At 42.3% G+C, this 12215-nt stretch overlaps 1 protein-coding gene across 11 annotated transcripts in view; it reads right to left on the bottom strand.

The window, feature by feature from the left end:
- The window catches only part of BCAS3 (BCAS3 microtubule associated cell migration factor), a 383738-nt gene that overhangs the window by 318144 nt on the left and 53379 nt on the right, over window positions 1-12215 (bottom strand). For all 11 annotated transcript variants that reach the window (XM_068154852.1, XM_068154842.1, XM_068154844.1 and 8 more), the window contains exon 10: window positions 786-862. In XM_068154852.1, the coding sequence (XP_068010953.1) occupies window positions 786-862 (77 nt within the window). The remainder of the gene's footprint in view (window positions 1-785; window positions 863-12215) is intronic.

The following is a 12215-nucleotide window of genomic DNA, read 5'->3' on the forward strand; positions in this document are numbered from 1 at the left end:
CTTCAAGAGGTATCACAAATACATTTCTGAAGTCTGCCCCTCTGATAATTTCTGGTTCAGCTCTAGGAACAGCTCCTCCAGCCACAGGTGGGAGGGAGTAGAAACATCTGCTTTGAAATCGAAATAAGGCATTAGAAGCTGAACGAGAAGGTTTGAAGCACTCTGAGTTTTAAACACACGATCGCTCCTCTGGCTAAGAGCAGTGCTAATTGTTTTACTTGGGATGTGTTTTCTTCTTTTGCCTCCAGAAATATTAATTCAGCTTTTTCCTGGAGCCTAACAACTTTAAGTGGTCAATTTAATGTTATTTCCTAACCTACAAAGTGCATCACTGTGTTCTTTCAGACAAACTCACTGGCTCTGTCCAGACTCCCCTGCTCCAAGCAGAATTTAGGGACTTGCCTGCCTTTCAGAGGAGTCTGTAATAAAGTGATTTAGACTTTGAAAATGCAAAATGGGTTGATTATTGCATCACCTCACTAAAAACACATGTTGATAGCTGTCTTCTGGACCTTTACTCTTACATATTTGTGCCTCCCAAGTTCATGAGCTGTAATCAAATGTGCAGAGGAAAAGATATGACAAATAACAAACACCAAAGCACAACCAGAGTGGGTCAAAGATTAGGTCTGTCATCATTGTGCTAGCCCTCTTACAGATCACCTTTTCCACAGAGCTTTGTGCCTCCAACTTTTTCTGTTCTCCCCCTCTATGTATGCAAAACCTGGAACGAAATTTACAGTCAAAGAACCGTGGGGGGTTTGAAAAATCAAACCTTTCCTCACCTTATTTTCTGCGTAAGCAAGCCAACGGCTTCCAAGAGCAATAGGATTCATGTTTGGCCCTGGACATGGATAACAGCCTGAAAAATGTGAGGAGGCAACATTAAGAAATAGCTTCATGACTCCTTATAAAGAATTTTATTTATTGCCAAGAAAACAAGAAGTCTAAACAAAGACCTTTCAATTGCTAATATCATTCACTAAATGCTTGTGTTTTCGTTCCTAGAGATAAGGCTGTGGTTAGATGAGCTATTCTGAACACTTAATTATGTGCAAATACTCCTTTCTCCTTATGTTTGCATTTTTTTAATGCCATTTGGATGCAGCAGGGTGAGGGCAGTATTTAAGTCTGACTGGATTGTTCTGCATCTTCACATTTTAATGCATTTTACTTGACTGATGTCTTTCTATTGGTGTTCCAATTTGCTTCAAGCTCTGCTAGATTTATTCACTGTGGTATGACAGGGTATATTATGCTTTCTTCATTTATAACAATCCCATATACAAGCCCTCAGCCTCTCAAAATCCTTTTGCACACACCTAACTTTACATACTCTGGGCAAAGTTTCCACTGCTCACCTGCTTTTCATTACCTTTATATTATCATTAAAGTATACACATGCATAAAGGTGCATAATAAAACAGAGAATTATTCTTAAGGATTAAAAGGTGAAAATAGTGATAACAGAGAGCCACTGAGAATAGCTGGGAACCAAAAAAATACAGTAAGGTTTTAAATTAATCAGGCCCATGTTCAATGTAATTTAGTATATAAAGTCCAAGTCAAACAAGCAAAAATAAAACCCCAACCCCCCCAAAAAAATCCTCTTAAAAAACCCAAGGAACACAACAAACAAACAAAAAAAACAAGCAAACAAATAAAAACAGGGGAAAAAAACCCAAACAAGCCCAACCACCAGGCATATCACACTCTTAACTACTATTAAAAATACAGAACTTTGAATTGTTGAAAGCAACTAGATCATGCTTAAACATGAATGACAAGCTTGAGCAATCTACAATCAGACGTAGCAGAGTGACCATCATCCTAATCACTCTTGTCCTACTTCCATGTCCTGTTTCCCCCTCTTTGTTTTTCATCATTGCAGTTTAAACCCTTTTGGGTGAGGGCTGCTCTCTCTCCACCAAGATGCAACCCTTGCCTGTACTCAGCACTCAAATCCCACGGATGTGTCTGAACTTTAGTATTTGAGCCCTGACACTGGAAATGTCCTTGCTGGGTGGTTCCAGCAGGCTGCCTTCACTGGGATCCTTTGTCAAGGTAAAGTTCAGCTACTGAAGTCACACAGATGAAGCCACAAAGCCGTTTACTTTGTGTTATCAAGGGACAAGAAGATTTAAGCTTGAGTGTCCCAACTCAAGCCAGTACCCTGGGACCCTCAACCGCATGTCTAACGCCGTTTACTAGCCTTAAATCCATTCTGGTACACTACGACCTACACACCAAAGAGAAATATTGCCTAAGAGGGGAAGGAGAAGGACCATCAAGCAAATGGTTAATCCCTGTTTTCATCAGTTCTTAGGCTAATATAGACAATTTAGTAATTCATATTCTCTCACTGGCTGGGCAAGAAACAAAACATTTTCAAACTTACAGACATGTGTGTCTCATTTAAAGGAGTCCTGCCTGCTGATCCTGCATCCCAGGCAGAAGGAGCACTTAGATTAAGCAAACAGCTTTTCAGAAGAACACATACAACCAACTGCAATGTATTGCATAAAATCCTCCACTGCATTCTGAGAGCAACATTTGAAAAAGAAAAATAAAGACACAGCAAGCTAAGCTTTGATCTCCCCTAAGTCTCTTCTGTCAGACTCTTGATGCTGATCTGCCAACCCATCAGAAAAAAATCACATCCATTCACCACCTTTTTACAACTATTAAAGAGGCTCCAAAATAGTCCAGAACATTCAGTGAGGACAACAAGAGTTTGAAAGCTTAATGGCATTATTCTCACTGCTTGCAAAATGGTGAACAAGCTGCATTGGAGGGTGCTGGCTACAGCAGGTAGGGCTAAGTTTAAAGGGACATGGAATCATTGAAGCAATAAGGTTGGAAAAAGACCTCAAAGATCATCAAGTCCAAGCTGTCACCCAACACCTCATGACTACTAAACCATGGCTCCAAGTGCCACATCCAAGCCTTTTTCGAACACCTCCAGGGACGGTGACTCCACCACCTCCCTTGGCAGCACATTCCAATGGCTAACAATCTCTCTGTGAAGAACTTTCTCCTCACCTCAAGCCTAAACTTCCCCTGGTGCAGCTTGAGACTGTGTCCTCTAGTTCTGGTGCTGGTTGCCTGGGAGAAGAGACCAACCCCCACCTGGCTACAACCTCCCTTCATTTGACAACACTCATAGACACATTTGGTGGCATTTTGATGGGCACATGCAGAACCAGCCGCTGCAGTGTTCAAGCTGTCTCAGATAAACAGCTCTGCTTTGTATTTTAGAGCAGAGCAGTGAGGGGATTGCAAAATTCAAGCCATCACAGTGAGCTATTTCAAAGGTCATACAGCAATGGAAGGAGAAAGGCAGCAATTCATCCAGTTAAATCCATCTCGGGCCAGGAAAGCCAAACCGAGTGAGTATTTTGTAAGGTCTTATCACTGCCTTGATCTCAGGAAGGAAAAAGAATTCTGAAGAAATGATGCCATAATTGTTATTGCATTCCAGAAGCACATAAAATGTGGGTAGCCAGAGCCTCTTAAGGAACAAAGCAAGCAAAAAAACCAACAAGACAAAAAGGTTGTAACTACAACCCTAGGTTGTAAATACAAACGTGTTCTTTCCATGGCATTATAGATCAGGACCAGTAAGGTTTTAATGCTGACTTTTGCCTCAGCAGTTCTTAGCTGGCTCAGTAAAGATATTCAGATCCCCCAAACTTTATTTCTTCCCTTTTATGTATCAAATGCAGCATGAAAAGCTGTCAGATGATGACCCTCATCATATCCATCTCCACAGCGAGTTTAGCATCAGTCACGTGCGTTTCCCAAACTCTGCAGGCACCTCGTAACATCCTTGAGCAGAAAACAGAAGGAGGACCAGGCAGCAGATGCACTGCAACAGCAAAACCCCAGCAATTCCACAACTCCTAACACAAAAGAGAACATCTTGCTGGGAACAGGGAAGGAAAGGGAGCTGTTCCCAATTAATTCAGTGAACCGAAGGAAAGGAAGAGCTGCAAAAAGCATTATTCCGCCAGTCACAAATTAATCAAATCAAAAGTGTAAAGTTATCTCACAGCACAACTGCAACTGTCTTCACCAAACCCACTGTAGGTGGTTTGTTCCATGAACTGGCCTCAGACACAGCTCCACACACAAACCAGCCAATTCTAATAATAACCTCCTGAGAGGTCAACAATTCAGCTGGGTACTAAACTCTCCTCTCCGATACAAAAAACAGCATAGAGGGGGGGGGAAGAAAAGAGAGAGAGCGTGAGCTATTTCCTCCCTTTCTTTGCTTTGCAAGTCTCTGCATTTTGGAAACATGCAGCAGCACAAGGATAAACAAAGGGTTATACTTTATGGGAAGGAAAGGCAAATTGTTTTTCTGCTTTCCAAAAAACCAGCTGGAGTCAGCAGAACATCATCTACTCGGCAAATGACGAGACAGCCACAGCGTGACCCATCCAGCTCAGCCACCCAATCGTTACCAGCCTCACTCTCTTAAAGATTAACTTCTATTTCTATTAAACTTCAAAACAACTGAGGAAAAAAAAAATCCATTCTAGGCAACAACAGCAGCGAGTTTTGCATGTTTACAATAGGAATGAACATAATGAGAGCACAAAACTAACTGTCAAGAAGACCAAAGTTTCCAAGCTTTAATGACAGCATGAAGAGGTCATCCAAGAAATGATCACTCGGGGAAAGTCCTTCCAAAAGGACAGCAAGTCAAGCAAGTACTAAAAAACATCTGATCTTCAGATCAGCTCTACTGGGACTATCACCCACAAAAACCTAGGTGACAACCTACTGGCAAATATTTCAGATGCTTCAAAGCACCCTGTTGCTCTCTCTCTCCGTGCTTTACAATGGTACACAGAGGAAATGCAGCTTCGAAGCTGTGAATAAGGAAAAATCTGAATTTATGTGCAAATTTTTCTGCTAACTTCAGTTCCTACACCCAAGGCCTCCAACTGGTGCTGATGTAAGCAACACTGATGAGTAAAAAGCGAGCTCCAAGCAGGGACTCGGATAACAACGCCCTGGTCCCCCATATTCTGTGCCTTTCTTTTCCTGTTTCCAAGATGCAAGGTGTTCCCTGCATCAAAAGAGAAATTCTTTAGCATGACAACTTCTTAGGGTCTTCCTGTTCTTCTTTTTCAATAACTGAGTTATAAAGTTAGGACCTGAAATAACCACTGGAGCTGTGATTATGTGAATTCAAAGACGGTTTTAGCCTCCTTGTTGCTGTGCTGACTTTATCCGTTTGGTGTTGGTGAGAATAGATCCTAGAAGTTCAAGTTCTCCAAGGAGCTACACAAATGTTTGTCTAATGAGTGAGCAAAGAGGAGGCATGTTTATTTGACATCAGTTCCCAAATACTTCTATGAAACTCTCTTCCACCTTCTGGAGATACATATCCATATGTCCATAATAAACCAAATCACCTCTTCTACTCATCTCTGAAAATTAACCCTCTGGATCTTTCTGTTGGTTTATGCTCTTACAGAAAAGTAAGACTCCAGTCCTTGCCTTAAACTGTTTTGCAAAAGCTCATCCTCCAGCTTCAGTAATGTCAGTGTGAACACACAGACAGCAGCCAAGAAGAGAAAAGCAACACATTCCTCCCCTCCCACTTAGTTTTTAAACAAACAGCATGTTGGGAAAACAGTGTTGGGAGGAACAGGGCTATTAAAAGTCATGTCAGCTATAACAGAGATAAAGCAAATAAATCACAAAAGATACCACTACTAAAACTGGAGCTCTTGGGGCAGCTCTTCATCAAGCTCTAGAGGTTTTTTTCCATGAGAAAAAAAAGTTAACAAAAGAAGTATGCATATATGAGTACATATGAGTACAGGAAGCCCTCCCTGGGCTCTTGTCACTAATGCTAATTACAATTAAATTGCAATGCTGAAGAACTGACCTACAGTCCCATTTTGATGGAGAGATGGGGGCTCAACCCTGCAGGTATTCCCCAAATCCAGAAAAACTTGCCTCTTTGCTGCTTCACAAGCACATAAGCCGTGTACAGGCACTTGAAAGTCTACAGCCATCTGAGTTTTCAACAGGAGTTCTTCAGGAGGGCCAGAGCTGTGCAGCTGTTATCTGTGGTACTGCCACAAGCCCAACCAGTACCTGCAGCACTCTACCAAATCAATTCTTTGAATTCTGGCTGACAATCATAGCTGCTTATTGATTTATTTACATGTAACAAGAGCAGGTTGGGTGAGATTTTGAGCAACCTGGTCTAGTGGGAGGTGCCCATGGCAGTGTGTTGGAACTAGATGGGCTTTAAGTCCCTTTCCAACCCAAACCATTCTGTGATTCAAGATCTGCTCTGCACCTGTGACCTTCTCATTTGTGAAGCATGGATGATGCACATGCTGAGAGGGACTCTGAACACATAGCAGCTATCACACATTCCACACCACATGTCCATGAGGGAGGCAGGGCAGTGTTGTCCAGTTTTATTTCAAGCTGCTCTGTTGTTTATACAGCATGTGGGTACAGGCTGTGTTATTATAAAATCTTCTTGGGATTCTGTCTCCAATCCCAAACCATGGAAGAAATGACATCTGAATATGATGAATATGACATTGGGATGGGATGCAGTCAGCAACCATAAGGAACACTGGTCAAGGCAAAGATCTCCAAGGCTAAATGACATCCTAAGGCAAAACAAAGTGAAACCTTCCTGAGAGAGCAGATTTCTGGCTAAACAAAGACTTTTCTGTTTCAGTGCCTGGAGAGGTTCATTAAAGATGACTTATGCCATATCTTAAGTGTAGAGTGTTTTTAAACACAGTTTTCTGAGCAAATTCTGAAGTGTGTGTAACTCTTCTACAGAAACTCTTTGCCTTTAATCATTTATCTGCCAGATATCACTTGGGGGGAAAAAAAAATCTGTCAAGCAGTGGAACTGTGTATTTTTAAACAAAAAGCCATAGTAACCCACCGCAGTGAGGCTGCTTTTCAGTCCCTGGATGTAATTTATCACCAATTAGTAATTTTTGCTAGGTCCTATAATAACAGCACTCTATAATAACAAAATGACCTAACTGTCCTGCAACCCCAAGCAGCCAGAAAGCAGATCCACGCCAGCAAAGCACAAGAAGAAATGTGCAATAAAGAAGGGGTAGAGTGAGACTCCTGTTGCAAGAGGGCTGTTGATTCCAAGGAAAACAAATCATATAAGTTGTTTTATCTGCGATTTTGTTTGTTTGGGGTTGGTTGGTTTTTTCCTTAGCCTCACCAAGCAAACGAAATTTATTTGTTTATAAACTGTATAAAGTAATATTGTTTATAAATTCCTCTGGGTTCCTTCTAGATGAAAGGCTCTATGTAAATGTTATTGCTCTCACACTGTCACATACTTTCCAAAGCTCTCCTATTGTTCTTGCACTTCCTTCTGTGTAAGCATCACCCATAAAAACTGAGCAAAAGAGCAAAGCAGCAGGAGGCACTCTACTGTGAAATCATCCTTGCCATCCAGGGCCTCTTCTGAAATCTAAGTGGCATTATTACTATTAAAACACTAAAATACAGCCCATCTAGAAATAAAGTGGAAAGGCAAATTTATGCTATCAGCACCTGCCTTTGCAGGGCAATATTCATAGCACAGAGCATGGTAACAACAAAGTCAGCCCTGCATTGAGTCACATTTTGTGCTCTCCTGCATCATAGAATGGTTTGGTTTGGAAAGTACCTTAAAGATCATCCAGTTCCAAACCCCCTCCATGGGCAGGGACACCTCCCACTAGACCAGGTTGCTAAAGACTCCATCCAGCCTAGCTTTGAACACTTCCAGGGAAGACTGAAAGAATTAAATCTTGGAAAGTATTAAACCTGGAAAAGCATTAAGTCAGGGAAAGAATTAAACCTGGGAAAGAATTAAACCTGGGAAGCACCACAGATGTAATGAGTTTATTCTTATCATCATCATCATCAATACTATTATTATTGCTACTGTTATTTTTATTATCACTACTATTATTATTTCCACATTGACCTCCCTCCCTTCTCAATTCTGTGATGGCAGTTTTAAGCATTCCCTTGTTATTCCACAACTCTGAGAGCAGTATCAGAGCTTCTACTAAAAATATATGTGGCTTTTCATGTTCATAAGGCTTAGTTCTTCAATTTAGCCAAATCTGCCTGATTCCAGGACAAACTGGTTTGATTTCAGGTTTACTTTCTTCTTCTGTTCAGAGAAGTGGACAGTGATAAATAACGATGGTCCTGCAGAGGTTGTTGTTTCTGTGCAGGACAATGTGAGTAAGATGCCTTTGTTTTGGCCTTTCACATTAAGGATTTGGGTGCTTTAGATAAAAATAACTCAGAAACAAACAGCACTTCCTGTTGTAGATACCATTTTTTAAACTGTCACACCCAGGAGATATGATCCACACACATCTCGGGTACCAATGGCTGCTTTCTCTCTAGACACAATCTTTTCTGGTGTACTTACACTCCCCTGCAATCCAGCAAAACACCCTCTAAGCAGGGAAGAAATCTGCTGCCATAAATTGATCATGTTGCCCTAAAGACCTCTTCAAAACAGCATTTCACCATGACCCTGCAGTAGTGCTACACTGATGTTCATATTCAGGGAAAACCACTCTTAAAAGTAGCACTGAAAAAGTCAAAGCAGGATCAAACCAGCATTGCCCAGGGAAGGCAGTTACAGAGCACACCAAGGAGTGGGGGTGTTCCTATCCACATAACTAAAATGTGTATACAGAAACTGCTTTTCTACAACTCACAGAGCATAGTTGGCTTCTCTTCACTGATCAAGAAAACACTGTGAATCAGGAGCCCATTTCCCACCTGCCTGAAGGGTTTTCAATCTAAACTGAGGAGACTCCCTCCACAGACAGAGGAATCCTATCAATCATTACACGGCGTGGGATGCCCAGGATAGGTGCCACTCGCTGATCACAGCTGAGAAGGGAATTGTACATTCCTCCAGAAGTTCTGTTTGTGGCTCTTGAGGCATTAAACCTTTCCATAAGACATCCAGGCTTTTCACTTTAAAGCAAAGAGATCAAACTGCTCCCTGTGTGCTGACCAGGGCAAAAAGGCACTCAAACAGAGCTTACTAAAACATACCAAAAAGCCTTCCAGGGCAGACCTGTGACAGAGTGAAACCACCCTGATATTTCTTGCATGTGAATGTCACTGCAAATAGGAATAACACTTCCAAAGTGCAGATCAGAGTGTCAAACACTCTTTGGTTTGGGGTTGTTTTTCATTCAGAGAGCTGCAGGTGGGGTGCATTTAACAGATACTAATTTTTGGCTCGTGGTTCAGCGAGCCTTTTGAGACTTTCTATACAATAAACTACTCTGACTAAAATCTGGAAAATTACCTCTTAAGGCTCTAGCTGTGCAGCATCAATAGAAATGTGGTGCCAGCTAATGGCTGCAATAACTGTCTCCATCCCCAGAGAATAATGGATGGAGAATATATCAATATGAGGAGTGGAAGGGCCAGAGAAACTGAGCAGGCACTAGTTATCGGACACAAAGATGATGCCACATGCATGATGTTATCTGTGATAATCTTTACTCAGGGCCCAGGGGTGGGAAGGATATTCTTTACAGAGAAGAAAGTATCCATCAGGCCATATTCATAATCATCAATGTTCCACTAAGTAAGCATTTTTGGAGAAAGGCTGAAGGAGCACTGATGTAATAGAAATCAATGAAATTCAGTTTTTCTGCATCTATTGTTTAGAGCAAATTAGAGAGGGAGGGGGAAAAAAAAGCTGGTCCATCACTTTTGTTTCTGCTCCTTGAGTATTCAGAGAAAGGCTCTGAAGGGAATCTGAATCACAACAAAGCTCTTCACCATTAAAAAACCTGTTTAAAATCCACACCTTGACATTCACTACTGCCACAGGAACACATTACAAGCATCAAATTAACTAATTTTTTCTTAGTTTGGCTATGTGAGCACATAAAACAGTGCAGGATGCAAAATCACTGCCTGCCTTCCCCTTCCCCTTGAGCCCAGCCTTTACTTAACGACACTGAATTGGCTCTGAGTGTTGTGTGAGAGTCACTGCCACAAGCTCCATGCAGACTCATGCTCTGACTGTCCTTAGCAGACTCAAAACTAAGAATCATAGAATTGTTTTGGTTGGAAAGCCCTCTAAGATCATTCAGTCCAACCATCAACCCAACATCAGCCATGGCCATTAAACCATGTCTCCAAAGTGCACTGTGCACACATGTCCTGAACACCTCCAGGGATGGGGACTCCACCACCTCCCTGGGCAGCCTGTTCCAACCCCTGACCACTCTTCCAGGAAAGAAATTTTTCCTTATCTCCAACCTGAACCTCCCCTGATCTAACTTCAGGCCATTTCCTCTTGTTCTACCACCTGATAATAGGGACAAGAGACCAAGCTCCACCTCATTCCAACCTCTTTTTAAGGAGTTGTAGAGAACAGTTAGGTCTCCTCTCAACCTCCTCTTCTCCAGACTAAACACCCCCACTTCCCTCAGCTGCTCCTCACCAGCCTTATTCTCCAGACCCTTCACCAGCTCTGTTGCCCTTCTCTGGACCTGCTCCAGCCCCTCAGTATCACACAGGGTAGATTACAGGACATGCTGGCATTTTTTCTTCAATATCTACAGTATGTTTTCCCTTCCAGTTTAAGCACCTGTCTTAAATCCAGACACAAAGGCTGGAGCACCTGTAAACCAAGTTTCTGTTACAAAGGGCACAAATAAAATCTGCTGGTGTTCTGCCATTCAAGTCAAATCAGCACATTTCCATCTGATCACAAGCAGGGGGAAAAAAATAAACCCAACAAACCAAACCAACAGATTAGTGCTCTGTCAAATTTGCTCAAGAAAGATCAGGGAATGCAGTTAAGCATTCCAACAGCAGCATGAACCTGACCATGTTCTACATCCTGAATATTTTATGGTGTATTTATTACAAGGATACACTCAACCACAGAAACAAAAACAGAAAGACAAACACTGCTCATGTGCAACCCAGCTGCATTAGCATTTCTGAGGAACACTGAACTTCAGAATTCCTGACACTGGTTTTAATTGTGCACTCTGCATTTAATCTCTGTGTACAAGTAGTCAAGAAAATGGACAAGAGCTCCTGCCTGCCTACGTTTGCTTTTCAGCTGTCTCAGTGAGGTTCTGGGGCTCCCACGCCACTTAGCTGATACAGATGGAAGATGTGATTGCCACATCACCACCACCAAATCTGCTTGGAGGGGGAGAAAAAAAGAGATTCTCCTTTACACACAGCAACAGAAATATCTTCCAAGAGTTAGTGATCCTCAGTTAGTATTTGTGACTTTGCATGCCACTGCTTCTGACCAAGGGCAGCCAGATGAACTCAGCTGTGAATCTTCATGGTGAAAAACTCTCTGGGGCAGCCAGTGATACTCCTACTGCCACTGTCCAGCTGAAGGCAGGTCCAGATGGGACCCCTGCAGAGCTGGGATGCTCCAGTAAAGGAAACAAGAAGGCCTAGAAGACTTTGTGCTGAGCTTCCATTTCAGGGATTTCTACTTCTCCAATTTAAACTGGCACTGCCCCTTCTAAATTCAAACAACAAAACCAAGCACAGCAAGAGAGCCCAGTGCTGGCCAGTTGGCTGACTATCAAAAATCTTTGCAGCTAACTAGGTAGCTCATTTCCATCAAATTTCAAACACATCAGAGTAACTTAAGCATTTAAAGATATACTCTTAGGTCGGAGAGATTTCAGCACACACAAAACCTGAAAGCTTAGACAAAAGCTTTGCTGCAGCCTCAACATGCCAGAGCATAACACCCTCTTGATAGCATAAGCCATTAAGTGAAACAACTAAGCTTCAAAATCCCCAGGACAACTATTCACCAGCACAGGTCCAGGAAACCCATTCATCGAGGGGAAAAACCCCCACACATCTCTGTGCCCAGTCACAGCCACCTCTGGCCACAGGCAAGCTGGGGAGGTGACAGAGAAGGGCTATGGGGGCAGCAGCTCTGACTCCTGGCTGAGTCCTGCAGCTTTCCAAAAAGCCTGGTGCAAAATGAGGAGGGGTCTGTAACTGAGCTTTGCAAGCCCAGAATCAGAACCAAGTTTGAGAACATCTTTGAGTTTCTCATGTTAAAAAACCCAGCACAGTTGGAGAAACACACTGGGCACAGTGATGTTTCAGGAGTTTGAATGTTCAAATTAATTGGTAAGCATCTCTAAAAAGCTTTATCTTTATCC

This window comes from Melanerpes formicivorus, unplaced genomic scaffold (genome assembly GCF_026170545.1).
Source record: "Melanerpes formicivorus ecotype bairdi unplaced genomic scaffold, bMelFor1.0.p_v2 SCAF_29, whole genome shotgun sequence".
Lineage (NCBI taxonomy): Eukaryota > Metazoa > Chordata > Aves > Piciformes > Picidae > Melanerpes > Melanerpes formicivorus.